The following is a 26,092-nucleotide window of genomic DNA, read 5'->3' on the forward strand; positions in this document are numbered from 1 at the left end:
TACCCAACACATCATAAAATGATTGCTCTAAACTTAATCTTATGTATTACATTTATCCCCAGAATAATTAGCACAGTTGGTGCCACCCTGAAACCAGCTAATTTACCCCGACATATCCACATACTGACGTTATCTTATGTTGCTATACACCAGAGGAGACTAGATGAGTTAGAGGAGATGTACAGTACCACGCGTGTAATAGTGGGGACATGTATGTAACACTGGAGCTTGCCTGATATTTCTGTTGATAACATGACCATAAATCCCCGGAAGCTCGTTGCCTAGATGTAATCCTTCACTCACAACTATCATTTATTGCCCACAGCGACTCTATATCTAAATCATGTTACATACTGTCACAAATACTCACCTCTCCTCGTTCCCCCGCCGCTCCGTCGGACCCGGAAGCCGCACTTCCGGGTTCGGCGGTCACGTGATCGCTACCTAGGGCGGTCACGTGATTACTACCCCAGGGCGGGGAATTCAAATGGGACACAGTATAAAAACATAGCTCTGACACTTGGTGAGTGTCAGAGCAACTTACCTGTTCCTGGCTCCTGATTCCTGTGTCCTTCCTTGTTCCTGCTTCATCTGTATTGTCTCCCAGTGTACCGACCCGGCTTGTTCACTCTTCTGGATTCCGTTGTCCTCTGTGTACCGACCCGGCTAGCTGACCTCGCTTCTGTTCTTGTGACCCGTGTACCGACCTGGTTTGATTGACTCCGAGACCGCTTCCTGATTCTGTCTGCATTGCCTGCCTGTGTACCGACCCGGCCTGTCCGACTGCTCTCATCTTGCTCCTGCTCCGCTGCACTACACCTTGGGGCAAACCTGAGGACCGCGACCTGCGACTCCTGGCAGCAAAGCCCATCCCGCCTTGCCGCGGTTCTTGGTGAATACCGGGGAGATCGTTAGACTCCGCACCTCAAGTAAGCCAGCGTTAATCAAGGTTAGTAGAGAATCCAGTAAATCCGTTACACATACAACTAAAGAACATTTCCAGAATACGCACATATCTCACACAAGACACCGCAAAAACCTTAATTCATGCACTTATCATCTCCCATATCGACTATTGCAATTCCCTCCTTACTGGTCTTCCCAAAGTCAGACTTGAACCCCTACAATCTATTTTGCACGCAGCGGCTAGACTGATTTTCCTTGCAGACCGTTATTCCTCTGCTGAGTCACTCTGTCAGTCTCTACATTGGCTGCCTGTATTTCAACGAATCCAATATAAAATTCTTCTACTAACCTACAAGGCCGTCAACAAAATTGCACCAACATACATCTCCTCACTTGTCTCAAAATATCTCCCTACTCGACACTTCTGTTCTGCACAAGATCTACGTCTCTCCTCCACTCTCATCACATCCTCCCATTCCCGGTTACAGGACTTTTTTCGGGCTGTACCCACTTTGTGGAATTCCCTCCCACGCACAATAAGACTTTCCTCTAGTCTTCAAACCTTCAAGCGTTCTCTGAAAACCCACCTCTTCAGACAAGCTTATAGTATTCCTTTACCACCCTCTTAATCTCCCTCAGTTACCCTATTACCACCCTCTACACAGCTAACGCAAGACAACAACCCTCTGACCAACATTGCTGTGTGACTGATCACACAGCCCACTAAACACTTTGTAACCTTTGCATTCTAGCTGGTCCATTGTGCAATATGATGTAGCCCATGCCCTTGTGTTTCAAACTCCCACTGTCCTATAGATTGTAAGCCTGCGAGCAGGGTTCTCTTACCTCTCTGTCTGTATGTATTACCCAGTATTGTATTATTAATGTTTGTTCCCAATTGTAAAGCGCTACAATTGATATTGATGATGATGATGGATCCCGGAGTGCTGATGTGATCTCTTCACCCACCGGGGTTACCTGATGTTACACATTATAAGAATGCGACACACATTTTCTAGGTTTTCTTAGCAATAGATGTCATGATAAACACTCTATAATGGACATTATAACTATATCTTGTATGCAGACATTGTGGGATACATCAGATGTATAATTAACAGATAACAATAAATGGTAAATAACTCATCCTCACTTGAACACCTGGAGAATCTGCTGTCTCACGGCGTCCTTCAAAGGTCCTTCAAATTTCCCACAAGCCATTAGTTGCTGCATGATGCCCTTGAAGAGCGCGGACGGCAGACTGCTGACCTCTGGCGCACCGAAGACACAAACCATATTACCCAGTGACTGCGCCTGGTCCACAGTCAGACTCTGCATCTGTGTCATGTTCTAAAACAGAATAGACTTACTGTCAGTAAACATGTCACAGATCGCCTGATGGACGGATAATGCCCCAGACAATGATGGAGCCTCATTACAGGAACGCTCTGCCCCTTAATCAGTAAATAGGGATTGCCTCCATAATTGATATGTGCCTCCTCTTCTGTTCTGAATCACAGCGTGCACTTCAAACTATCTAACCTATCAGAAGCAAGTCCAAAAATTAAAAACTGCTTTTTTTTTCTAGCCGTTTGGTACAAACGGACGGTGGTTTCGATGTTTTAAAACCGCCACAAATCAGCGCTGTTGAACACTTCAGCCTCAAACCACCTGATAGTAAATGAGGCATTTTGAAGCAAACTGTGCTGTCTCGTCTAAAATGACAGAGAAGAAGTTTACTCAGAATATCAGCCATGTTGTTCCTTGTGTGATACCATATTTATGTGAAAGCCTGTCCCACAGTACAAGTCACTCATTTTATTTAGTGGATAAAGTAAAATGAATCATTATTATTCACGTTTCTGCACTCAGTATAACCAATACATTATCGTACACTATCAGACACTGAAGGGTACTCTCATGCCTGCAGATTGTTCTGTTATTCTGAGAATTTAGAAATATTCAGTCTTTTCGCTGCAGGAAGGGACTTATTGAAATATACTAATAAATAAGTCCTTTCTCCAGTACTAATACTGATTTATATTATAAACACTAATCCCTCAATAAAATAGTCACTTATCAACAGGGGCACCAAGAGTAGAGGGGAAGCAGGGGCAAGATACCAGGCCCTGCACAGTGGGAGGAGCCTCCAATCTGGTGTGGCCAAGCCCCTTTCTGCGGCAATAAAGGGTCTGCAAGAAGTTGCTACACTGGGGGTCCGAAATTCCTCATGGCGACCCTGCTAATGGCAACAATTTAAAAGACCATCACCGGGGTAGCTGAGCTATCATTGTTTAACATTAATATTGTATCACCGAAACTTCACACCTCTGCGGAATTAAATTTCACTGCAGATTCACACATCTGTATGTCAAGGTTTACGAATAATCCTAATGTAGAGAGAAATGTGCAGATGAATGACACATTTCTAACACTGATAGATATTCCTCCGGGCTCCAGTACATGACCATCTACACCGTTACTTCTTTCTCGTCTTCTCCGGGATATTTACCAGGCAGATCTTGATATAGCTGAGCAGATCGACGCGGCGTGAGGCCTTTCTGGCCAGAAAAGTAATATCTGCGGCTCCCAGTAGTTGCAGAATGTTTGGGCAGATGGAGACTGGAATCTGCTTTAATACAGCTAATGGCCTACAAGAAGTAATACATAGAGATAGTCAGTCTGTCTGCAGGGGCTGAGAACTGTGTCAGTCCCACAACGTGTCATACAATGATTATACTGCAAATGGACTATACAACTGAACTGATTAATAAAACACAGAAATGTATAAAGTCAGACATAACAATAAACCTAAAGGAAAACTGCAAATATAGCCATATTGTATCAATGATCTCCTCATTGTCTAGTTCGATGCCAGCAGTTACCCTCCAATGCTGGGGCCCCGTTCAGACACCTTCCTTCTCCAGTCACCAGAACTTTCTCTGATCCCCTACTCTCCTTCTAGTCTCTGACTCTCCCTCTCCAGTCTCTGACTCTCCCTCTCCAGTCTCTGACTCTCCCCCTCCAGTCTCTGACTCTCCCCCCTCCAGTCTCTGACTCTCCCCCCTCCAGTCTCTGATTCCCTGCTCTCCTTCTAGTCTCTGACTCTCCCCCTCCAGTCTCTGACTCTCCCCCCTCCAGTCTCTGACTCTCCCCCCTCCAGTCTCTGATTCCCTGCTCTCCTTCTAGTCTCTGACTCTCCCCCTCCAGTCTGACTCTCCCCCTCCAGTCTCTGACTCTCCCCCTCCAGTCTCTGATCCCCTGCTCTCCTTCTAGTCTCTGACTCTCCCTCTCCAGTCTCTGACTCTCCCTCTCCAGTCTCTGACTCTCTCCCTCCAGTCTCTGACTCTCTTGCTCTAACTCCAGTCTCCTGCTTCCGGTCTTAGACTCTAATATCAGGTTCCTGCTTTCCCTCCAATATCTGACTTTCTCTCCAGTCTCCTGCTCTAACTCCAGTCTCTGACTCTCTCTCCAGTCTCTGACTCGCCCTCCAGTCTCCTGCTCTAACTCCAGTCTCTGACTCTCTCTCCAGTCTCTGACTCGCCCTTCAGTCTCACTTCTATTTTCCGCTCTAACTCCAGTCTCCTGCTCTAACTCCAGTCTCTGACTCTCCCTCCAGTCTCTGACACGCTCTCCAGTCTCCTACTCTAACTCCAGTCTCTGACTCTCCTTCCTGTCTCTAAATCTCCCCCCAGTCTCTGACTCTCCCTCCAGTCTCGCTCCTGTTTTCTGCTCTAACTCCAGTCTCTGACTCTTCCTCCAGACTCTGAATCTCCCTCCAGTCTCCTGCTCTAACTCCAGTCTCTGACTCTTCCTCCTGTCGTGACTCGCCCTCCAGTCTCGCTCCTGTTTTCCACTCTAACTCTAGTCTCTGACTCTCCCTCCAGACTCCTGCTCTCGATCTAGTGTCTGACCCTCTCTCTAGTCTCTGACTCTCCCTCCTATCTCTGACTCTCTCCCTCCAGTCTCTGACTCTCTCCCTCCAGTCTCACTTCTATTTTCTGCTCTAACTCCAGTCTCCTGTTTTAACTCCAGTCTCTGACTCTCCCTCCAGTCTCCTGATTTCCTTCCAGTCTCTGACTCTCCCTCTTGTATCTAAATCTCCCTCCAGTCTCCTGCTCTCCATCCAGTCTCCTGCTCTCCTTCCAGTCCCGGACTCTCCCTCCAGTCCCGGACTCTCCCTCCAGTCCCCGACTCTCCCTCCTGGCTTCGACTCTCCCTCCTGGCTTCGACTGTCCTTCCAGTCCCTGACTCTCCCTCCAGTCTCTGACTCTCCCTCCTGGCTCCTGCTCTCCTTCCAGTCCCTGACTCTCCCTCCAGTCTCTGACCCTCTCTCCAGTCTCTGACCCTCTCTCCAGTCTCTGACCCTCTCTCCAGTCTCCCGCTCTAACTCCAGTCTCAGGTTCCAATAATTGGTTCCCGCTCTCCCTCTGGTCTCTAGAGTGTCTAATCTGTAGTCTCTCAGTACATATAGCATAGGACACCTGTCTTATTCCTCTTCTAGAACAATACCATTTGTTGTCGGTCACTTATAGGATCGCACAGCTGAAAATATCAGTATGAGAGAACTAGTAGCTATATTCTGAGGAACGTGTCAGGATCCAATACTACAACAAGTTTTGTCTTGGTAGCAATTTCTTATATACATACTAAAAAGAAAATTGCTTATATCCAGGTCACTACATGCTACTAAATTGTCACAACTTGTAAAATTGGGACTTTTAGATATAATGTACGTCTATCAATGATTTCACAGTAGCTCAACTGACATTTTTAGTACAGTTTTAGTGTAAATTTAATTTTAACCCAAAATATTGGCGATCTGTGTAAATGGAAGTGGAGATATAAAATACACAATGAGACGTCATTTACCAGCCGATAAAATATAGCTCAGTCTCCAAAGAGAAGCCGTTTGCTGCCAATGAAAACATTTTAGCTCAAGATTACATTTAAGTAAATCATATAGAAATAATAATATTTGAATGTAATTGCTGGCACAAGAGGGACAATGCTGACTTCCCAGCTACAGTCTAATATATGATGAGGTTATCGTCTGTTACCGCCAGCAGCGGAGGTTATCGTCTGTTACCGTCAGCAGCGGAGGTTATCGTCTGTTACCGCCAGTAGCGGAGGTTATCGTCTGTTAACGCCAGCAGCGGAGGTTATCGTCTGTTACCGCCAGCAGCGGAGGTTATCCTCTGTTAGCGCCAGCAGCGGAGGTTATCGTCTGGTACCGCCAGCAGCGGAGGTTATCGTCTGTTACCGCCAGCAGCGGAGGTTATCATCTGTTACCGCCAGCAGCGGAGGTTATCGCCTTATACCGCCAGCAGCGGAGGTTATCATCTGTTACCGCCAGTAGCGGAGGTTATCGTCTGTTAACGCCAGCAACGGAGGTTATCGCCTTATACCGCCAGCAGCGGAGGTTATCGTCTGTTACCGCCAGCAGCGGAGGTTATCGTCTGTTACCACCAGCAGCGGAGGTTATCCTCTGTTACCGCCAGCAGCGGAGGTTATCGCCTTATACCGCCAGCAGCGGAGGTTATCGTCTGTTACCGCCAGCAGCGGAGGTTATCGTCTGTTAACGCCAGCAGCGGAGGTTATCGCCTTATACCGCCAGCAGCGGAGGTTATCGTCTGTTAACGCCAGCAGCGGAGGTTATCGCCTTATACCGCCAGCAGCGGAGGTTATCGTCTGTTAACGCCAGCAGCGGAGGTTATCGTCTGTTAACGCCAGCAGCGGAGGTTATCGCCTTATACCGCCAGCAGCGGAGGTTATCTTCTGTTACCGCCAGCAGCGGAGGTTATCTTCTGTTACCGCCAGCAGCGGAGGTTATCTTCTGTTACCGCCAGCAGCGGAGGTTATCGTCTGTTACCTGTTACCGTATATACTCAAAGTATATATTGATGTGGCCGCATATTGAGGTATCTTATATAACTATAAAATACACCTATATGTCTGCAGCATTATACCCATGTCCTTTGTCCAATAATTAAATAATTGATTAAACATAGAGGGGGAAGAATAAAGGTACTGGGGGCACATCACACTCTGCCAATGTGAGCGGTATCCTATATATTATAATGTGCAGTCCTCCTGCCCTTACCGTGGACGGCAGCGCTCACTATATAAACGCAGCTGAGTAGCAGAAGATCCACAATACTTACGGCTCATACAGTAAAAAGCCCTCCGGGATGCTGGACAGGTCGTCCTTAGTGAGAGAGGAGAAATAGGACGAGTTTGTCACCATCATCAGCTTGAAGTATTGTTTGGCCGCACACTGGATCTAAGGTAGAGACATCCACATTTACTGATAGACACAGCATCTACTAAATACATCCGTCAGCTGTAAACACTTAATGTACCGAGCTGGCTGCACCTTGTATATACACAGAGAGATCTGTTCTAAAATACATGTAATGTTAATTTGCTCATTAGTCAGTGTTGAATCCATGGGGTTTATAACTGTAAACCACGCCCTCATACAAACCACACCCTCATTATAAATGCCACGCCTGCATTATAGTAACCACACCCACATTTTATAAACCACACCCACATGAGACAAACCCGGTCTGCAGGAAACACACAGCTTTCTGCTGTGATGCAAGAAGAGCCCGGGGCCCCTGTTTTTGCCCCCCAGCCCTGCTCTGGGTTCATGTTATTGTATTCTATGATTATAGATTATTCACAGTTACTCTGTCTCTGTTGTGAGTCATTATTCTAAAGTGCAACAAATTCCTCCACTCAGTGGAAGTGGCCGTTCAGAATATAGCCTGTCAGTTCACTAGAAACCAGTGCCTCAGGATGTCTCAGGGATACCTCAGGTTGTCTCAGTGGTATCTCAGGGATGCCTCGGGGATGTCTCAGTGGTATCTCAGGGATGTCTCGGGGGTGTCTCAGGGATGTCTCGGGGATGTCTCAGTGGTATCTCAGGGATGCCTCGGGGATGTCTCAGGGATGTCTCGGGGATGTCTCAGTGGTGTCTCAGGTTGTCTCAGTGGTATCTCAGGGATGTCTCAGTGGTATCTCAGGGATGTCTCAGTGGTATCTCAGGGATGTCTCAGTGGTATCTCGGGGATGTCTCAGGGATGCCTCGGGGATGTCTTAGTGGTATCTTAGGGATGTCTCAGGGATGCCTCGGGGATGTCTCAGGGATGCCTCGGGGATGTCTCAGGGATGTCTCAGGGATGCCTCGGGGATGTCTCAGGGATGTCTCGGGGATGCCTCGGGGATGTCTCAGGGATGCCTCGGGGATGTCTCAGGGATGCCTCGGGGATGCCTCGGGGATGTCTCAGTGGTATCTCAGGGATGCCTCAGGGATGTCTCAGGGATGCCTCAGGGATGTCTCAGGGATGCCTCAGGGATGTCTCAGGGATGCCTCAGGGATGTCTCGGGGATGCCTTGGGGATGCCTCGGGGATGCCTCGGGGATGTCTCAGTGGTATCTCAGGGATGTCTCAGTGGTATCTCAGGGATGTCTCAGTGGTATCTCAGGGATGTCTCAGTGGTATCTCAGGGATGTCTCAGTGGTATCTCGGGGATGTCTCAGGGATGCCTCGGGGATGTCTTAGTGGTATCTTAGGGATGTCTCGGGGATGTTTTAGGGATGTCTCGGGGATGTCTCAGGGATGCCTCGGGGATGTCTCAGGGATGCCTCGGGGATGTCTCAGGGATGCCTCGGGGATGCCTCGGGGATGCCTCGGGGATGTCTCAGGGATGCCTCGGGGATGCCTCGGGGATGTCTCGGGGATGCCTCGGGGATGTCTCAGTGGTATCTCAGGGATGTCTCGGGGATGTTTTAGGGATGTCTCGGGGATGTCTCAGGGATGCCTCGGGGATGTCTCAGGGATGCCTCAGGGATGTCTCGGGGATGCCTCGGGGATGCCTCGGGATGCCTCGGGGATGCCTCGGGGATGCCTCGGGGATGCCTCGGGGATGCCTCGGGATGCCTCGGGGATGTCTCAGGGATGTCTCAGGGATGCCTCAGGGATGTCTCGGGGATGCCTCGGGGATGCCTCAGGGATGCCTCAGGGATGCCTCAGGGATGTCTCGGGGATGTCTCAGGGATGCCTCGGGGATGCCTCGGGGATGTCTCAGTGGTATCTTAGGGATGTCTCGGGGATGTCTCAGGGATGCCTCAGGGATGTCTCAGGGATGCCTCAGGGATGTCTCAGGGATGCCTCAGGGATGTCTCGGGGATGCCTCGGGGATGCCTCGGGATGCCTCGGGGATGCCTCGGGAATGTCTCTGGGATGTCTCAGGGATGCCTCGGGGATGTCTCAGTGGTATCTCAGGGATGCCTCGGGGATGTCTCAGTGGTATCTTAGGGATGTCTCGGGGATGTCTCAGGGATGCCTCGGGGATGTCTCAGGGATGCCTCGGGGATGTCTCGGGGATGTCTCAGTGGTATCTCAGGGATGTCTCAGTGGTATCTCGGGGATGTCTCAGGGATGCCTCGGGGATGTCTTAGTGGTATCTTAGGGATGTCTCGGGGATGTTTTAGGGATGTCTCGGGGATGTCTCAGGGATGTCTCAGGGATGTCTCGGGGATGCCTCGGGGATGTCTCGGGGATGCCTCGGGGATGTCTCGGGGATGTCTCGGGGATGCCTCGGGGATGTCTCAGGGATGCCTCGGGGATGCCTCGGGGATGCCTCAGGGATGCCTCGGGGATGCCTCGAGGATGTCTCGGGGATGTCTCGGGGATGCCTCGGGGATGTCTCGGGGATGCCTCGGGGATGTCTCAGGGATGCCTCGGGGATGCCTCAGGGATGCCTCGGGGATGTCTCGAGGATGTCTCAGGGATGTCTCAGGGATGCCTCGGGGATGCCTCGGGGATGTCTTAGGGATGCCTCGGGGATGTCTCAGTGGTATCTTAGGGATGTCTCGGGGATGTCTCAGGGATGCCTCAGGGATGTCTCAGGGATGCCTCAGGGATGTCTCGGGGATGCCTCGGGGATGCCTCGGGATGCCTCAGTGGTATCTCAGGGATGTCTCAGTGGTATCTCGGGGATGTCTCAGTGATGCCTCGGGGATGTCTCAGGGATGCCTCGGGGATGTCTCAGGGATGCCTCGGGGATGTCTCAGGGATGCCTCGGGGATGTCTCGGGGATGTCTCAGGGATGTCTCAGGGATGCCTCGGGGATGCCTCGGGGATGTCTTAGGGATGCCTCGGGGATGTCTCAGTGGTATCTCAGGGATGTCTCGGGGATGTCTCAGGGATGTCTCAGGGATGCCTCGGGGATGCCTCAGGGATGCCTCAGGGATGCCTCGGGGATGCCTCGGGTATGTCTCGGGGATGTCTCAGGGATGCCTCGGGGATGCCTCGGGATGCCTCGGGGATGCCTCGGGGATGCCTCGGGGATGTCTCGGGGATGCCTCGGGGATGTCTCGGGGATGCCTCGGGGATGCCTCGGGGATGTCTCGGGGATGTCTCAGGGATGTCTCAGGGATGTCTCAGGGATGCCTCGGGGATGTCTTAGGGATGCCTCGGGGATGTCTCAGTGGTATCTCAGGGATGCCTTGGGGATGTCTCAGTGGTATCTTAGGGATGTCTCGGGGATGTCTCAGGGATGCCTCAGGGATGCCTCAGGGATGTCTCGGGGATGTCTCGGGGATGCCTCGGGGATGCCTCGGGGATGCCTCAGGGATGTCTCAGGGATGCCTCAGGGATGCCTCGGGGATGTCTCGGGGATGTCTCGGGGATGCCTCGGGGATGCCTCGGGGATGTCTCGGGGATGTCTCGGGGATGTCTCAGGGATGTCTCGGGGATGCCTTGGAGATGTCTCAGGGATGTCTCGGGGATGTCTCGGGGGTGTCTCGGGGGTGTCTCGGGGATGTCTCGGGGATGTCTCAGTGGTATCTCAGGGATGTCTCAGGGATGTCTCAGGGATGTCTCGGGGATGTCTCAGTGGTATCTCAGGGATGTCTCGGGGATGTCTCAGTGGTATCTCAGGGATGCCTCGGGGATGTCTCAGGGATGTCTCAGGGATGCCTCGGGGATGTCTCGGGGATGTCTCGGGGATGCCTCGGGGATGTCTCGGGATGCCTCGGGATGTCTCGGGGATGTCTCAGGGATGTCTCAGGGATGTCTCGGGGATGTCTCGGGGATGCCTCGGGGATGTCTCGGGATGCCTCGGGATGTCTCGGGGATGTCTCGGGATGTCTCGGGGATGTCTCGGGGATGTCTCGGGGGTGTCTCAGGGATGTCTCGGGGGTATCTCAGGGATGTCTCGGGGATGTCTAAGTGGTATCTCAGGGATGCCTCGGGGATGTCTCAGGGATGTCTCAGGGATGCCTCGGGGATGTCTCGGGGATGTCTCGGGGATGCCTCGGGGATGTCTCGGGATGCCTCGGGGATGTCTCAGGGATGTCTCGGGGATGTCTCGGGGATGTCTCAGGGATGTCTCGGGGATGTCTCGGGGATGTCTCGGGGATGCCTCGGGGATGCCTCGGGGATGCCTCAGGGATGTCTCAGGGATGCCTCAGGGATGCCTCGGGGATGTCTCGGGGATGTCTCGGGGATGCCTCGGGGATGCCTCGGGGATGTCTCGGGGATGTCTCGGGGATGTCTCAGGGATGTCTCGGGGATGCCTTGGAGATGTCTCGGGGATGTCTCGGGGATGTCTCGGGGGTGTCTCGGGGGTGTCTCGGGGGTGTCTCGGGGATGTCTCAGTGGTATCTAAGGGATGTCTCAGGGATGTCTCAGGGATGTCTCGGGGATGTCTCAGTGGTATCTCAGGGATGTCTCGGGGATGTCTCAGTGGTATCTCAGGGATGCCTCGGGGATGTCTCAGGGATGTCTCAGGGATGCCTCGGGGATGTCTCGGGGATGTCTCGGGGATGCCTCGGGGATGTCTCGGGATGCCTCGGGATGTCTCGGGGATGTCTCAGGGATGTCTCGGGGATGTCTCGGGGATGTCTCGGGGATGTCTCGGGGATGCCTCGGGGATGTCTCGGGATGCCTCGGGATGTCTCGGGGATGTCTCGGGATGTCTCGGGGATGTCTCGGGGATGTCTCGGGGGTGTCTCAGGGATGTCTCGGGGATGTCTAAGTGGTATCTCAGGGATGTCTCAGGGATGTCTCAGGGATGTCTCGGGGATGTCTCGGGGATGTCTCGGGGATGTCTCAGTGGTATCTCAGGGATGTCTCGGGGATGTCTCAGTGGTATCTCAGGGATGCCTCGGGGATGTCTCAGGGATGTCTCAGGGATGCCTCGGGGATGTCTCGGGGATGTCTCGGGGATGTCTCGGGGGTGTCTCGGGGATGTCTCGGGGGTGTCTCAGGGATGTCTCGGGGATGTCTCAGTGGTATCTCAGGGATGTCTCAGGGATGTCTCAGGGATGTCTCGGGGATGTCTCAGTGGTATCTCAGGGATGTCTCGGGGATGTCTCAGTGGTATCTCAGGGATGCCTCAGGGATGTCTCAGGGATGCCTCGGGGATGTCTCGGGATGCCTCGGGATGTCTCGGGGATGTCTCAGGGATGTCTCGGGGATGTCTCGGGATGCCTCGGGGATGTCTCGGGGATGTCTCGGGGATGCCTCGGGATGTCTCGGGGATGTCTCGGGGATGTCTCAGGGATGTCTCGGGGATGCCTCAGGGATGTCTCGGGGATGTCTCAGGGATGTCTCGGGATGCCTCGGGGATGTCTCGGGGATGTCTCGGGGATGTCTCGGGGGTGTCTCGGGGGTGTCTCGGGGGTGTCTCAGTGGTATCTCAGGGATGTCTCAGGGATGTCTCGGGGATGTCTCGGGGATGTCTCGGGGATGTCTCGGGGATGTCTCAGGGATGCCTCAGGATGTCTCGGGGATGTCTCGGGGATGTCTCGGGGGTGTCTCAGGGATGTCTCGGGGATGTCTCAGTGGTATCTCAGGGATGTCTCAGGGATGTCTCAGGGATGTCTCGGGGATGTCTCAGTGGTATCTCAGGGATGTCTCGGGGATGTCTCAGTGGTATCTCAGGGATGTCTCAGGGATGTCTCAGGGATGTCTCGGGGATGTCTCGGGGATGTCTCAGTGGTATCTCAGGGATGTCTCGGGGATGTCTCAGTGGTATCTCAGGGATGCCTCGGGGATGTCTCAGGGATGTCTCAGGGATGTCTCAGGGATGCCTCGGGGATGTCTCGGGGATGCCTCGGGATGCCTCGGGATGCCTCGGGGATGTCTCAGGGATGTCTCGGGGATGTCTCGGGGATGCCTCGGGGATGTCTCGGGATGCCTCGGGATGTCTCGGGGATGTCTCGGGGATGTCTCGGGGATGCCTCGGGATGCCTCGGGGATGTCTCGGGGATGTCTCGGGGATGTCTCGGGGGTGTCTCAGGGATGTCTCGGGGATGTCTCAGTGGTATCTCAGGGATGTCTCAGGGATGTCTCGGGGATGTCTCGGGGATGTCTCAGTGGTATCTCAGGGATGCCTCGGGGATGTCTCAGGGATGCCTCGGGGATGTCTCGGGGATGCCTCGGGGATGCCTCGGGGATGTCTCGGGGATGTCTCGGGGATGTCTCAGGGATGTCTCGGGGATGTCTCGGGGATGTCTCGGGGATGTCTCGGTGATGTCTCGGGGATGTCTCGGGGATGCCTCGGGATGTCTCGGGGATGCCTCGGGGATGTCTCAGTGATGTCTCGGGGATGTCTCGGGGATGTCTCGGGGATGTCTCGGGGATGCCTCGGGGATGTCTCGGGGATGTCTCGGGGATGTCTCGGGGATGTCTCAGAGATGCCTCGGGGATGCCTCGGGGATGTCTCGGGGATGTCTCGGGGATGTCTCAGGGATGTCTCGGGGATGCCTTGGAGATGCCTCGGGGATGTCTCAGGGATGTCTCAGGGATGTCTCGGGGATGTCTCGGGGATGTCTCGGGGATGTCTCAGTGGTATCTCGGGGATGTCTCAGGGATGTCTCAGGGATGTCTCGGGGATGTCTCGGGGATGTCTCGGGGATGTCTCAGGGATGCCTCAGGGATGTCTCGGGATGCCTCGGGGATGCATCGGTGATGTCACTGGTTCCTAGTGAAGCGATAGGCTACGTTCTGATTAGTTCAGCCCAGTAGTGGTGTCCATATACCGCAGGGTGTTGGTGATGCTGAGTATGGGGGGCTTCCCATGGATACTGGATACATTATTCCTACATACCAGATAGCGAGAGGCAAAGGGGCTTCTTCCCACAGCTACCAGGGCATCAGTATTAAGCTGCTTCAGATCCTCACAGGACAATCCCTGAATACTGGACTTCATATCACTAGAAGACACGAGGATACACAATGATCCCATAATAACAGATAAGAGTCAGGGTTCTGTATTTACATTCTCCCTAATTGATGGAAAATGGTAAAAGCTTCATAGAATCATTCTGAGTTGTTTTAGTATTTCTATCATTTACCTTCAGCCTAAATAGTAACACTATGAGCTGGCTGGGAATGTGACCGATACCCAATATTACGTGGGCAGTCGGACGTCAGTGAAAGACATGAGATGAGAATGAGATGAGAAGCGCAGCCCCAATTACTTGTACTGGATGAGATTACTGTCCGGGGCCCAGAGCTCTAGGGGGCCCATTGCTGGATCTGCCCTGTGCTGGGGGAGGGGGGTGACTTACTCCCACATTTGCAGAGAATGATATTTGTCTACATACATCTCTCCTCTGATTCTTGGAGGTGTTTTGGAGGAGACACGTAGTGTTAGAAGATGCGCCTGTCCTCCCACTACGCCCGGTGAGTGGGATGTTGGCTGTTTTTATTTTTTAAATGAAATTCTTCACACTAATTATTATTATCATTTATGTTTTGTGAGATTATGAAGCGCGTGTTGGGGGCCATTTGTGGGACTTTCTTCTGACATGTCCTTTACTAGTGGGAATAATAACAGACTGATCCACGATAACAGCAGTAAAGCCGCTTACTGCAATATTCTCTTGTACTGCTGCCTCTACACCAAGTGAGCGCACAAGGAGGACAGAATGACTACAGAACTCTGCTACCTGTCATCTTTTGCGTGCGCGACCCCTGTAGGAAAGATACAATGATCTGCTTAGACTTTTGTAGTGCAAAAAAAGAATTACAGAAATTAATTTGAAAATTATACCACTTTACCCCAAAAAGTAAACTATGCACCAGCCCTTCGTAGGCTGCAGGGAGGTGAACAGCTCAGGGTCCCCATGGAAAAGCAGCACGAGGCTATGACATGCTGGGGGCACTATGACAAGGAAACCCGCAGCGTGGGGCCCCCGGTTGTAGAGGGACACAGATCCAGCCTTTTCCCTAGGGAAACTGGAACCCAAACAAACTTTGAGCCCCCCCCCCCCTCCCCCCAGGAAAAAAACAACCCCTCTGGTTCTGCCACAATCACACACCCCCTTACTGTACTCTGCTTTTCTGCCCCTTACCTACCTCGTTCCGCCTCTCTAAGCGCAAGGAGTGAATCTGTATATGGACATTAATGATGCGCATGCACAGGGCGGAAATGCGCATTTTGCAACCCTACAGGAGCGCTAGGAAAGTGTTATTAACAGCGCCAAAAAACAGGACACCTGGGAGAACTGGGGCACCAAGGAGTCCTGGTTACTTCGGGGACGATCTCTGTACCTTATACTCTGGCTGCTATTCAGTGTGTTCAGGGGAATCTTCTTCACCAAAGTCAGGACCTGTAATATCACAATGGAATCTATTGGTATTCATATATGAATCAGGACCTTGTGTCACTGTTGGACAGTTGTTGCCACGTTTTCTCACCTGAGACTTTCGCAGAGCCTGGGATCTGCTCAGTAATTCTGCAGCTGAGGAATCATTCACATCCTTGAATGCTGCGGCCGGTACGTACTGTAACAAGCTATCTGGCAGCTGCCTCAAAACACTACTTGCGTTTCCGTCCTTCAGTGCCTGCTGGGAAATGAGGCCATAGTTGTGTTACAGAGGACCTTCATTCTATCTATATATATATCTATATATATATATAGGGGTTTATCTAGAACTCTGGATTATAATCATCACTATCAATAAGATAAGTACAGTTATAATTCTCCCTAAAGCTACAATGCTTCTTCTAATCTCCTGGCAGTGATTTGCATACTCCAGCCAATGGCATTATATATAGGAAATGGAAGAGGCCGCCTGGAGCAATTAGTGAAATATATAAAAAGCTCATTATAAACAATTAAAAGGTGATATGTTATTTGGTAGTGACAGGTGATCTGATTACATGGATGGCTGTGTTGCTGACACGGCTGTTATTTTCTGCTTGTCTCTCAGAATAATAATCTATCATACAAGCGTCGGATACCCAGCAGCTGACATGTATCACTAATTGGTGACAGCGATTCGTATCTCAGTCTGTATAACACCGGCTGTAATATCCGTCCCTCCATCATGCACATTTATATCCCTCTCTCAGCTTATTAACCCTTTCATTAATATGGATACAGCAACATGTATGCAGCACATCTAACTGATGCCAATAGTACTGATTATAGGGTTAGTTGTGTGCTCTCCGAACTCCCAGAAGTGACCGGCGTAACGACGCGCTGACATTCATAAAGGGGGAGAGTTACTAAAGTGCGCTTCTTGGCGAGTTTATGTGGTTTGTAAACCGTCAGATTTACTATAGGTAAAAACCATACAACAAACTGCAACATTTCCCTGTGCCAGTTCTGAAACCGCCATCCTGATTGTTTTACAAGGAAAGATTACAAATAGTGTAATGCACCAAGCTGCAAATTGCAAAACCGACAGAAAAAAAATACAGATTATTTTATACATAGGGGGAAATGTATTAATGTATGATATATGGATAACATACATGTGACACGCTGTCTCTCCATGTAACTAGTGGGTGATATGGATAACATACATGTGACACGCTGTCTCTCTATGTAACTACAGGGTGATATGAATAACATACATGTGACACGCTATCTCTCCATGTAACTACTGGGTGATATGGATAACATACATGTGACACACTGTCTTTCCATGTAACTACTGGATGATATGGATAAGATACATGTGACACGCTGTCTCTCCATGTAACTAGTGGGTGATATGGATAACATACATGTGACACGCTGTCTCTGCATGTAACTAGTGGGTGATATGGATCACATACATGTGACACGCTGTCTCTCCATGTAACTAGTGGGTGGTATGGATAACATACATGTGACACGCTGTCTCTCCATGTAACTACAGGGTGATATGAATAACATACATGTGACACGCTATCTCTCCATGTAACTACTGGGTGATATGGATAACATACATGTGACACACTGTCTTTCCATGTAACTACTGGATGATATGGATAAGATACATGTGACACGCTGTCTCTCCATGTAACTAGTGGGTGATATGGATAACATACATGTGACACGCTGTCTCTGCATGTAACTAGTGGGTGATATGGATAACATACATGTGACACGCTGTCTCTCCATGTAACTAGTGGGTGGTATGGATAACATACATGTGACACGCTGTCTCTCCATGTAACTACTGGGTGATATGGATAACATACATGTGACACGCTGTTTCTCCATGTAATTACTGGGTGATATGGATAACATACATGTGACACGCTGTCTCTCCATATAACTACTGGATGATATGGATAAGATACATGTGACACGCTGTCTCTCCATGTAACTAGTGGGTGATATGGATAACATACATGTGACACGCTGTCTCTCCATGTAACTAGTGGGTGATATGGATAACATACATGTGACACGCTATCTCTCTATGTAACAACTGGGTGATATGGATAACATACATGTTACACGCTATCTCTCTATGTAACTACTGGGTGATATGGATAACATACATGTGACACACTCTCTCCATGTAACTACTGGATGATATGGATAACATACATGTGACATGCTATCTCTCTATGTAACTAATGAATGATATGACTAACATACATGTAACACGCTATCTCTCTATGTAACTACTGGGTGATATGGATAACATACATGTGACACTCTCTCCATGTAACTACTGGATGATATGGATAACATACATGTGACATGCTATCTCTCTATGTAACTACTGAATGATATGGATAACATACATGTAACACGCTATCTCTCTATGTAACTACTGGGTGATATGGATAACATACATGTGACACACTCTCTCCAGCTAACTACTGGATGATATGGATAACATACATGTGACACGCTGTTTCTCCATGAAACTACTGGGTGATATGGATAACATACATGTGACACGCTGTCTCTCCATGTAACTAGTGGGTGATATGGATAACATACATGTGACACGCTGTCTCTCCATGTAACTACTGGATGATATGGATAACATACATGTGACACACTCTCTCCATGTAACTACTGGATGATATGGATAACATACATGTGACACGCTGTCTCTCCATGTAACTAGTGGGTGATATGGATAACATACATGTGACACGCTATCTCTCTATGTAACAACTGGGTGATATGGATAACATACATGTGACACGCTATCTCTCTATGTAACTACTGGGTGATATGGATAACATACATGTGACACACTCTCTCCATGTAACTACTGGATGATATGGATAACATACATGTGACATGCTATCTCTCTATGTAACTACTGAATGATATGGATAACATACATGTAACACGCTATCTCTCTATGTAACTACTGGGTGATATGGATAACATACATGTGACACACTCTCTCCATGTAACTACTGGATGATATGGATAACATACATATGACACGCTGTCTCTGCATGTAACTACTGGATGATATGGATAACATACATGTGACACGCTGTCTCTGCATGTAACTACTGGGTGATATGGATAACATACATGTGACACGCTGTCTCTCCATGTAACTACTGGGTTATATGGATAACATACATGTGACACGCTATCTCTCTATGTAACTACTGGGTGATATGGATAACATACATGTGACATGCTATCTCTCTATGTAACTACTGGGTGATATGGATAACATAGATGTGACATGCTATCTCTCTATGTAACTACTGGGTGATATGGATAACATACATGTGACATGCTATCTCTCTATGTAACTACTGGGTGATATGGATAACATACATGTGACATGCTATCTCTCTATGTAACTACTGGGTGATACAGATAACATACATGTGACACGCTGTCTCTCCATGTCTCACCTGGCTGACGATGGCTTTGCTCTGTGCTGATGTCATACTGTCCACAACGTCAGCCATGCTCTGATTGGACACCGCCTGCAGAAGGGCGCTGCCGCTCAGTGTCTGCAGCTGTCCTGTAGGAATCCCAGCCATGAGAGAGCCCATCTGCTGCAGCTTCTGGTCAGTCACCTAGAGGTAAGGAGTAGGTCCTCAGTGCGGTAACGGGTAAAGAGTTCGGTAAACTGGGGCTCTCTGGTGAATTGTGGCCACCAAATTATCTTTTGTCTGTTTTTACTGATGCCAGAAATCCACGTAATACCAGTGAGAAATATAATTGTCAATATAAATGTACTGAAATGTTACCTGTTCCTGGGAACTCCATTGTCTCTTCCTGCAGAAAGGTGATACCAGGTCTACACCAAGTCATACCCTCACACACGGACAGGTACACATCACCAGCTCATCAAGGTGTCAGGAAATTTCCTTCACTTTAGGAATAACACCACTTCATAGACAATATAAGATGCCAACGCCATGAGGACATACGGATTACATTGAAGGATTAGTGCCTAGGGTCTATATAGTAATATCACCCAATGGCCTGGACATGGTAATTGTACACAAGACAGGGGGGAGGAGAGGTTGTTGTCATGGGTGTAAGGTGGCCTGAGGGCGCAGTTAAGGAATGAACGGACAATCGGGGCACTCTCACTAGCCTGTTTCAATGTGCGCCCCCCTTTGCCATTATGTACATTAAAAATAGGGGATAAAATATTATAACGCAAAGCTCTTAGTCACTGGGCCTGATTCATTAAAGAAAGTTTAGCAAAAGTAAGTAAGTAAGGCAAAACCATGTTGCATTGGAGGGGAGGTACATTTAAAATGTGATGGCAGATTTATAGTTGGGGTAGGACATGTCCTAGGTCAACTTTAAATTTCCGTGTACAAATAAGCTATCAAATATTTGTGTGCTACATGACAAAACAGACAGTATTTTCTTTATGTGCAAAATAATAAACTAATTTCCACCCCTTGCATTGTAACATGGATTTGTCCAGAAAACTTGAGTAAGAAAGCTTACTCAATTGTTTGCTTAAGTTTCCTTAATGAATCAGACCCATTATCAGCAATGTTTCCTTGGTGCTCAGGTGGTATCATCAAAGGCGCTGTTCTCTGTTTATATATATATATATGGATTTTGGACTTTGCTAGAACTCAGCCTGCCCTGACTTTGATTTGGGATTTTACTTTGTTGTACTTCCTTCTTTGTGGACTTTTGCCTGACACTGGTACTTCCCAAATCACATCCTAACATTCACGGTACTTGTCAGTCTGCACTACCTAGAGATCAAGACCTGGGGGCAGCCAAGTATTGGTGAGCAAATCATACTCTATAAGGATGTTGAAGACCATGCAAGCAGCTTCTGCAGGTCTTAGAGTTGGCCTACCAGTATCCCGACATAGTATACATCCACACTGCCAGCAGCAAGATTTCCCTCTTCCTCCCTTTAGTATATAGTGACTGCAGGGGGATTTCCAGACATCCGTAATTTCCCCCGAGTTTCACTTTGTATAGTGAAGACCAATCATGGAGCTGGCATAACGCAAGTTGTCCCTGCGGGATATTATTCTCTATTTATCATCTTTTCACACCAACCATTTATTGTGATATCTCCTGGGGGTGAAGAAGCATCATGAAAACAAACAGATGTATGTTACGTACGGTAGTTGGTAAATGGTAGTTATATATGTAAGACCCACTAATGGCATTAAAAGGAACCACACACCCCAGTAACTTAGGCTGGTTGTGGTGCTGACAACAAACCCCAGCCTGCTAGAGTGAGAAGAAGGAGGGACTGTCAGCAAGGGGGGATTGGGTAATGTTAAGGCACACAGTTAAGCACACAGACCTGGAGAGCTGATATGAAAGCTGGGGACGTGGGACAGTGTAGTGAAGGTCCCAGGGTCCCCCAGCATTGCCCAGGAGCGGGTGAGTGACAGGTGCTGCCTAGAGACACACACTACTGTCCCCTAAGCAAGAGTGGGAGAGCCCCAAAAGTGGAAGGACCCCAAAAGAGACAGGGAGGTTGTTGCATGCAGTAGTGTGGCTGCATATACAGAGGAGATGAGTCCCTAATCCCAGAGAGGAGAACCCCATATTATTAAAGAGAACCCAGAGGGAGAGAGGGGCATTTTGCATAGAAAAGACCCTAATGAGACTCAGTGTAGCTGAAGTAGAGAGCCCAGTGGCTGAGAGCTTCACAGAGAAGTGTCATAGCCAGCAGCTGGGAGAACACAGAGAAGTGTCAGAGCCCAGTGGCTGAGAGCTACACAAAGAAGTGTCAGAGCCCAGTGGCTGAGAGCTACACAAAGAAGTGTCAGAACCAGGAGCTGGGAGAACACAGAGAAGTATCAGAGCCCAGTGGCCGAGCGCTTCACAGAGAAGTGTCTGAGCCAGGAGCTGGGACAACACAGAGAAGTGTCAGAGCCCAGTGGCTAAGAGTACACAGAGATGTGTCAGAGCCCAGTGGCTGAGAGCTACACAGAGATGTGTCAGAGCCCAGTAGCTGAGAGCTACACAGAGATGTGTCAGAGCCCAGTGGCTGAGAGCTACACAGAGATGTGTCAGAGCCCAGTGGCTGAGAGTAAACAGATGTGTCTGAGCCAGGAGCTGGGAGAACACAGAGGAGTGTCAGAGCCCAGTGGCTGAGAGTTACACAGAGAAGTGTCAGAGCCCTGTGGCTGAGAGTACACAGAGATGTGTCAGAGCCCAGTGGCTGAGAGCTACACAGAGATGTGTCAGAGCCCAGTGGCTGAGAGCTACACAGAGAAGTGTCAAAGCCCAGTGGCTGAGAGTAAACAGAGATGTGTCAGAGCCCAGTGGCTGAGAGCTACACAGAGAAGTGTCAGCACCCAGTGGCTGAGAGCTACACAGAGAAGTGTCAGCACCCAGTGGCTGAGAGCTACACAGAGAAGTGTCAGCACCCAGTGGCTGAGAGCTACACAAAGAAGTGTCAGAGCCAGGAGCTGGGAGAACACAGAGAAGTGTCAGAGCCCAGTGGCTGAGAGTAAACAGAGATGTGTCAGAGCCAGGGGCTGGGAGAACACAGAGGAGGGGTGAGCTGCAGATGAGAGTTACACAGCGTGTGTCAGAACTGCATTGAGGAGAAGCTGTCTGTCTGTTATCATCCATGTGAATGCCCCTGCAGAGAAAGCAGAACTGCAGTGAAGTATGGAGTACTGGAGTGTAGGAGACATGTGAACTACGTAATATAACACATACTTGACATCTCTCCCGCATTTTGCGAGAGTCTCCCGGAATCCTGGGTGAGTGTGGCAATCTCCCGAATTCTGCCCACTTCACTAGGAAGTGGGCAGAATTAGGTCCCAAATGCAGCGATTCCCGGGGAATCGCGGTGTTTGGCCCCCAAAAATGTGATTTTGGTGCCCCGCCCCCCTCACGCCCACCTCCACTGGCAGGCTCCCGGAAGAGAGCTGAAGAAAGCTGGTAAGTATGATATAATATCTAGATAACATTAAGACCTGTGCTGGAGAGAGTAAGGAGCTGTATATATCTCTTTACTGCTGCAATCATTATAACTATCGTGCTGGAGGAAGAGCAGAGTAAATAAAGAGTTCAGTTTGTCATAGAGATGTTCTGGCTCTCAAATTATTCTGACTTATTGCACTGCACCCCAAAGTGACAGCACCTGTGTCCCACTACATACAAAGAGGCATGTGCAGGAACCCCCTGGTTATTTACACCCATGCCCATCAGCTAGCTAGGGCATAAGAAGGAGGTGCACTGTGTGACCATTGTACCCCACACCACACACAGTGACAGGGGGTTACATATGTTACACAGATAAATGTAGAGCGGACCTACATTTACTTTCTTGACGATGACTTGCATCTGAGACTTGGTCCATCCACTGACACTTCCCAGGCTTTGCAGAGAACCCTCTACTGCAGCAGTACTTAGGTTAACTATCTGCTGTAAGCTTAGGTCAACAGCTGCCTCCCCCAAATTCTTCAGTGCGTCGGATGTCAGGTTTTTAATGGTCACATTCGCTGGAGCCTTTAGCTTCTGTGTCAGCTGAAAGAGACAAAAAACATTTATATTAACTAAGACTATGAAACAGCAAGTGATGGAAGCTCATTGATAGAAATAATGGGGAGAGCACAGACCTCAAGCTCCCATTTCTATCTTCTGTTCCTGTAGATTCCAAATATAGGGAAACCACACAACCTCTATGGGGACCGGGGGCTCCAATTATAAGAACAGCATCCCCGTTCACTGCACATCCTCCCACCCTGCTTCCTATACTTTTATGTACACGGAGGACTCTGACTCAGAGAGCAGGGGATCCTCTCCTCAGGAACAAGCTTGAGAGCTGAAATGTAAATGTGTTCAAGCTGGCTCTGTAGCCGTATCCATCTCCCCCACAAAAACATTTTGAAAAAGGCAGCCTGCATTATTGGGGAACACCCGAGAAAATCAGCTTTACGTTAAAAAGGTGCAAGAATTGTTCCACTCAAAGTGCAAATGAAAACGTAGAAGGAGCAGAAACAATCTATATGTAGCATGTGGCCACAATCTGGATTAGTCAGCGTTATAATTAGTGGTAACTCATGAAGCCGAATAATTAAAGATTATTCAATATTTCATATTTATTGTAAACATGATTTATTGTAATCACTGTGTCTGTCACCTTAGTCAAGTACAACACAGCTCAGCCAGACAGCAAGATGGGAGGGTTGGAGGATTGTGGTAAGTGGGACAGATGTGAGTATGAATACAAGTGTGACATATACATATATAGAATATTATTTATGTTCTCTAACCAGTCTCACCAAGTAGCTGCCGCTGTCTGATTTGATAAAATAACAATGGAAGTACCCAAAGTTAATATCAATTAATACAAATATCATCATCCAACAAACAATATTGATTACATGCTGTATACAGTTATTCTCTAATATGAAGAGACAAGCAGGAGAGTGTCAGCTCATATGGCTAGTGGATAAGAACAGCAAGTAACTGTGGTGTTAAAATGAAATGGACCTTTCATATAACTAACAGCTTTGATTCAGTAGAATTGCTGGTCACCATCATTTATTATTAAGGCGCCACAAATATCTACAACGCAGCGACATAATCATTGGCCATAACATATTAGACAAAATACAAATCATACATAAAAACAGAGTAAGTATATAGTAAAGTAGCGATGTTTGTACCTGAGCTAATATTTACATTGTCTTTATAAAATCTGACACCAACAATTCAGCTGTTACTGTGTGTCAAGTATAAGTGTTTACAGTAAAATCCAATAAATATATTTTTCCATTTGTGATTTAAAATAACAAGGCACATTCAAATAGTATTATTATACTGTGACTCATCTACTATTATTGGACATTCATGATGCTTTACATGTCATCTGGAGGGGGCAATTTTCTATCTCCAGCCTCGGTCTGAGTGACAGGCTTGTAGTATCCTTGTTATCAGTAATGTTTTCTATAGATTGAAAGATGCACATAAATGGGTCATAGGCATAACTGGCATGGAATGCTTTATCAGTTCAGCTTTTTAGCCTGTATCAGGCATCTTTTTACTGAAAAGTGTCACTATAAAAAAGATATGAAACAAGCCTTGATATAGCTTCCCTCCTACTTCTGTCTTCTCTAAAGTCCAAAAGATCAGCAAAAATAAACACATGTACTAATAACAGACAGCGAGGATGTTGTGGCAGTGGTCAATTATCCTGAGTAGGGAGCAGTCAAGGTCATGCTTTAATGTCCAGCAGTAATTCATCCATTATGTGTCCTTCGTGGTCATAATCCTATTTATGCAACCGATTTACCGGTAGTGTCGCATCCAACAAGACGAGAATGAATATTAATATGTTCCGCTAAACAATAAAGAAAATGCATCTGTGACAATGTGATTACTGACTTTTTTATTTCTGCACAACATAAAGAAGGAATAATGCTGTTAGCGGTACAGAGGCCTTGAACACATGTCCCTTACTCAGGTATTATTGTGTTTGCTTGTAATGTAAATTCCAGCACATTTACAAAGAATACCCCTGCGGCTGTTACTGCTGGTGAGTTCCAAACAATGCAGCTTAAATAATGAGAGACATTACTTTGTTTGACCTACACTGCTTCATTCCTGGAGGAAAATAGCATAATGACCAGGTTCTGCCACATTTTACAGGATCTAGGAAATATTCTCACTGCCAATATTAAAGAGCAAAGAAAAATACATTTATAACACGAGCTGTACAGTATATAAAAAGAAAGAGGTTTGTTTTCCAGTCTGTGACATCTATCTCATCGAAATTGTGCAGTCGTGTTGCATTATCCCAACTTCTCGGAGAAACTAAAGGAATCCTCTCCCATTGTGAATCTGCCATGCTGCATTCCCTGTACACTGAGGGATCTGGAAAGAGATAAACCACTGAGATTTCCACTCTAACAATCTACACTTAACTTTATTAAACAGTGAATTGATGTCTTGTGTCCCCGTTACCAAATTCCATCACGACTCCATTTTACTAGAAAAGCCATTCCTCACCTTTACCAGAAGGTTCCATAAAATGTAATTATTGGGGTAAAAAATGCCATTCTACCCACTGTAAACTCAGTGGCGGATCCAGGGGGGGGGGGGGCTGCTGCTGGTGGCTGCACACTATGTGCAGTTCCGTTCGGCAGAGACAGGCAGGGACAGTGTGCAGCCCGGCTGTGTTTAAAACACAATCACAGCAGTCGGGCAGCACACTCTCCCTGCCTGTCTCTGCCGAACGGACCTGCACCTAGTGTGCATCCACTGGCAGCCTTAGCTGTCAGAAAGGGGGCGTTGACTAAATCGCTCCCCGTAAAATAAACTTCTAGATCCGCTCCTGTGTACATTTAACCACAGATATGTGGACAAGCGGAACTGGGCAAACTAAAGATTATATGACTGACAGTCCACTGGGTTAGTGATTCGCCTTCACCAGCAGGAACAGCAGCATCATGTACCCAACAACGCCAGATTATTCAAAGGCGTTGTA

General features: G+C 48.6%; 1 protein-coding gene across 2 annotated transcripts in view; it reads right to left on the minus strand.

The window, feature by feature from the left end:
* Window positions 1-26,092, minus strand: part of LOC142107992 (otoancorin-like) — a 97,932-nt gene that overhangs the window by 21,955 nt on the left and 49,885 nt on the right. Inside the window, exons 8-15 of one of the 2 annotated variants that reach the window (XM_075191683.1) lie at window positions 22,918-23,127; window positions 19,053-19,220; window positions 15,629-15,775; window positions 15,482-15,540; window positions 14,034-14,139; window positions 7,071-7,189; window positions 3,419-3,557; window positions 2,060-2,256 (exon numbers count right to left, since the gene is read on the minus strand). In XM_075191683.1, the coding sequence (XP_075047784.1) occupies window positions 2,060-2,256; window positions 3,419-3,557; window positions 7,071-7,189; window positions 14,034-14,139; window positions 15,482-15,540; window positions 15,629-15,775; window positions 19,053-19,220; window positions 22,918-23,127 (1,145 nt within the window). Of the gene's footprint in view, window positions 1-2,059; window positions 2,257-3,418; window positions 3,558-7,070; window positions 7,190-14,033; window positions 14,140-15,481; window positions 15,541-15,628; window positions 15,779-19,052; window positions 19,221-22,917; window positions 23,128-26,092 lie in introns of both variants that reach the window. The other variant, XM_075191682.1, reaches the window with a different exon arrangement.

This window comes from Mixophyes fleayi, chromosome 11 (genome assembly GCF_038048845.1).
Source record: "Mixophyes fleayi isolate aMixFle1 chromosome 11, aMixFle1.hap1, whole genome shotgun sequence".
In the NCBI taxonomy this organism is placed as follows: Eukaryota; Metazoa; Chordata; class Amphibia; order Anura; family Limnodynastidae; genus Mixophyes; species Mixophyes fleayi.